The sequence below is a fragment of the Amblyraja radiata genome, chromosome 7 (assembly GCF_010909765.2).
Source record: "Amblyraja radiata isolate CabotCenter1 chromosome 7, sAmbRad1.1.pri, whole genome shotgun sequence".
In the NCBI taxonomy this organism is placed as follows: domain Eukaryota; kingdom Metazoa; phylum Chordata; class Chondrichthyes; order Rajiformes; family Rajidae; genus Amblyraja; species Amblyraja radiata.
The window spans coordinates 76,559,904-76,563,782 of record NC_045962.1 but is presented as its reverse complement, the minus strand read 5'-3'; the positions used below and the strand labels follow the sequence as shown (position 1 = coordinate 76,563,782).

Genomic DNA, 3,879 nt, shown 5'->3' with positions numbered 1-3,879 from the left:
TCTGCTTCATTTGCACAACAGTAAATCTAAAATTGCCTTATCCCTGGTCGGCTCCACCACAAACTGCTCTAAGAAACTATCTCGGAGGCACTCTACACATTCACTCTCTTGGGGTCCAGTGCCAGCCTGATTCTCCCAGCCTACCTGCATATTGAAATCTCCCATGACCACCGTAGTGTTGCCTTCCCTACACGCCGATTTTATATCCTGATGCAACTTGTACCCTGCATCCTGGCTACTGTTTGGGGGTCTGTAAATAACTCCCATTGGGGTCTTTTTACACTTGCAGATTTTCTGCTCTACCCACAGGGACTCTACATCTTCTGATCCTATGTCACCCGTTGCTGAGGACTGAATTTCATTCTTTCCCAGGAGTGTTACCCCACCCCCTCTGCACACCTGTCTGTCCTTGCGATAGGATGTTAGATTCTATGCGACAATGTGTGATACTCAGTAATTAATTTTCATTCTTCCTGGGGCAGAAAACTAGCTGGCAGAGCGAAAATTGATCTCCCTTTCGATCAATATTGATAGCTGCTAGCTTGATCCCGTCGATTTTTGTTATGTCTTTATCGGACATCTTGCACACACAACAAGGCAAACAGTAGCTTTAGTACACAAAACAATCACAAGTGCTTTCATTAAGTTTATTTCTATACGATAACAAGAGAATCAAGCATTGTATCGTTCCAGTAACTAAATGCACAGATCATCGCATATTGAAATAAAATTAGTGTCTGGTCATCATTCCTCTCCTGGGGCAATGCATGTTGACAGACCTGACCATGACTTGGACTTGAGAACAGTTCTCGCAAAAGGGCTGCCAATTAATGGACTCTTTCTGGGTTAACATAGCATAGGGGGTATCAGAAGCACAAGTATTAAACCACCACCCCCCACCGTACTTCAGCGCACAGTTAGCTGAATCCTGATCTGAATCCCGATCCCTTGTGCTAAAAGGCATATTATCAACCAGGTTGTTAAAAACAGTCATACCATCCCCACCATTACCATTAAAGCTGCCAAGATATAGTTTGTAGCCAGTGCCTAATGAACCGACCCGGAACATGTCATACTCTGCGTATCTCCGAATGATTTTATTTGCCTTGTTTGGCTGATCCAAAACTACTCTTGCTTTATACCACATTTGGCTGGTTAAGTAATGGATGTAACGATTGCCAAGGTAATGGTCAGCCAGAACATTCCCAAACCCAAACTCGTATGTGCTCCAAGTTTCGTTCCACGTCAGCGGGCTTTGTCTGGAGTTCTTTTCCAGCAATGTCCATCCACCACAGTCGTATTCCATTTCACAGTTCACCACAATCATGGGTGTGCCTACTACTGGTTCTGGCTGGATGACATAGAGGCCACTTTGCTTGAAACCTAGTCGTAAGAGTTCATTGCAGTCCTTGGCATATCTTGCTGTGACGTAAAGCATTTAATTACTTTTCCCGTAGCATTTAATGTATGTATATTTTTGCATTAATAATCATGCATAATTTTAACAAATATCTTATTGTATTTACAAGTCATTTGAATAATCAATGCAATCTAAAATGAAATTTAAAATTTAACGGTAAACACAAAATTCTGGAGTAACTCAACGGGACAGGCAGCATCTCTGTAGAGCAGGAATGGATGACATTTTGGGTCAAGACCCTTCTTCAGATTGTCTGTTACTACCTCGGTCTTGCTTGTACTACACTAATTTCTTTCAATATAAAGGAGTTTAATTTGGAAGAATGTATTATGATTGGAAGAGTGCAGGCTCGAAGGGCCGAATGGCCTACTCCTGCACCTATCTTCTATTTTTCTATGTTTCTATTACTTTTCATTTTGTTTATCAATTACTAGTAAACCTCCTGTGCTAAGCAAAATGTCAATACTACTTTCCCAAGAAGATCCCAGTAGAATTGCATTGGCTGCTATCTTCCTTCACGCCAGGACCTAATGGTGATTCTGGTATACCACCCTAGTTCAGTTAAATACAATTCCTGTTGATTCGTTGACTGTTAGAGTTAGGAGAATCAAGCTTCAATCAAAAACCAGACTGACAGATTAGTTAACTTCTGAGATGAGTGCTTTATTCTCAGAGTTAGTTAGTTTTGACGTAACTTTACTTCAGAATTTAGAGAACAGCACGAAAACCGGCCCTTCGGCCCACCAAGTCCGCGCTGACCACCGATCACCCCGTACACCAGCACTATCCTACACACTGGAGACAATTTACAATTTTTTTACCAAAGGCAATTAACCTCCAAACCAGTACGTCTGGTGTAAGGGAGGAAACCGGAGCACTTGGGGAAAACTAACACGGACACAAGCAGAACATACAAATTCCATACAAATAGCACCCATGGTCAGGATTGAACGCTGGTCTCTGGTGCTGTAAGGCAGCAGCTCTACCTCTGCGCCACTGTGCCAGGAACTTGAACAGGGAGCTGATATCCAGCTAAAAATATATATCTAAAAACTCCTGGTGCTATTCCAATTGTCATCCCTCAAGCAATAGTCCTAGTTACTTATCTTTTTATGCACAAAACACTTAGTTCACTTCCAAACAAAATACTTCATGACAACTGTAACATTATCTGAAGCACTTTGTACCATCTTGAAGATGTGAAAGCATTATTGTCTATGGCATTGTCCATTGGTTGTGAATCACAACTGGTGAATTCTTCATAGAATGTGAGAATGTTAGTGAACCCTACATTTCTGTGCAAAGAAGTCGGATTTCTTCTTGATTTTAATGCGCTGACATTCAGCCCATTGAGAATATGCTGTTTCTACCATTAATCCTATCTATCCTATCTCTCCTTTGCCAGCAATGCTAGATCAGACAGGAATATCTTTACACAAGAGGGAAACAGGTATTTTTTTAAATTCTAAGATAGAGGAGGATATAAATTATATTCACGTAAAAATCTTAAGCAAAAATGCCATTGAAACAGCTTACCTTTTTTCAAAAGCAGGTCCCTCATGTTTAAGATCTTGTTTGCTTCGCCTTCGGGCACCATCTTCGCATTACCCACTTTAGCCTGGAGGGCTCGGAAGGCCACCCCTTCTGGAACTGCAGAGCTGGTGAGGCTTTGAGCAGACAGTATCACGACTGAGAGCACCAACAACATATTGTGGAAAATCATGATTGGGTTCCTGCAAAAGGATAAATTACATGAATTCATCTTACAGTATAATTTAAATTTTCAATTTGTCGTAAATTTCTCTAGACTTACTAGGGGTCTTGCTGGGAGCAGATATGACCAGGCAGATTACCGTTGGGTTTTTATACAAGAGATCTGAATTTAAATTGTCGCAAACTATTAAATATTAACTGTGTTTATATTGCAAATGTCCTGAATGTATTGTAAATGCCTTAACAGCTGGAGCATGTGATAGGGACAATTAATTGTTATCTTTCACTTGTAGGTAAATGTGCATTTTCAGTAAGCCATCAACAAAATCTGTCGATGTTTACAGAGGTAATAAAGTGACCTTATATTTAAATATTTTAGCAATTCTGTTGTATTGTTTTCTAACCATGCAGAATTGCATCACCTCCTGTTTAACAATTATTCTTCACGTTTATGATCTTATTTATTTTATTTGGATCTAACATACCAGCATGAGTCATTCTGAGTTGCCTAGATCAATGTTGCATCGTTATACACCCTTCTTGCAATAGGTAATATTAAATGAGATTACAATAGTGTATTTAGTTACAATCTGTTTAAACTCAAAATATTCAAAATTGAACTTATCATAGAATTCAGGCGCAGATAAGAGAGATATTTTCAATGATTTATTCATCTATTCGGGTTGCGTTGGGGCACCAGGCTTCCCGTGGGGGCTATGGGTGAGTGGTGGAATATTGCGTTGGGG

The 3,879-nt window shown here is 40.2% G+C and overlaps 1 protein-coding gene across 1 annotated transcript; it reads right to left on the bottom strand.

Annotated features, from left to right (window-relative positions):
* Positions 1 to 730: 730 nt before the first annotated feature.
* On the bottom strand, positions 731 to 3,143 carry LOC116974897 (fibrinogen-like protein 1-like protein). The gene is made up of 2 exons (XM_033023507.1): positions 2,957 to 3,143; positions 731 to 1,422 (listed from the first exon to the last, which is right to left on the bottom strand). Exons 1-2 carry the CDS (start codon positions 3,141 to 3,143, stop codon positions 731 to 733), a joined length of 879 nt encoding a protein of 292 aa, XP_032879398.1.
* Positions 3,144 to 3,879: the final 736 nt, after the last annotated feature.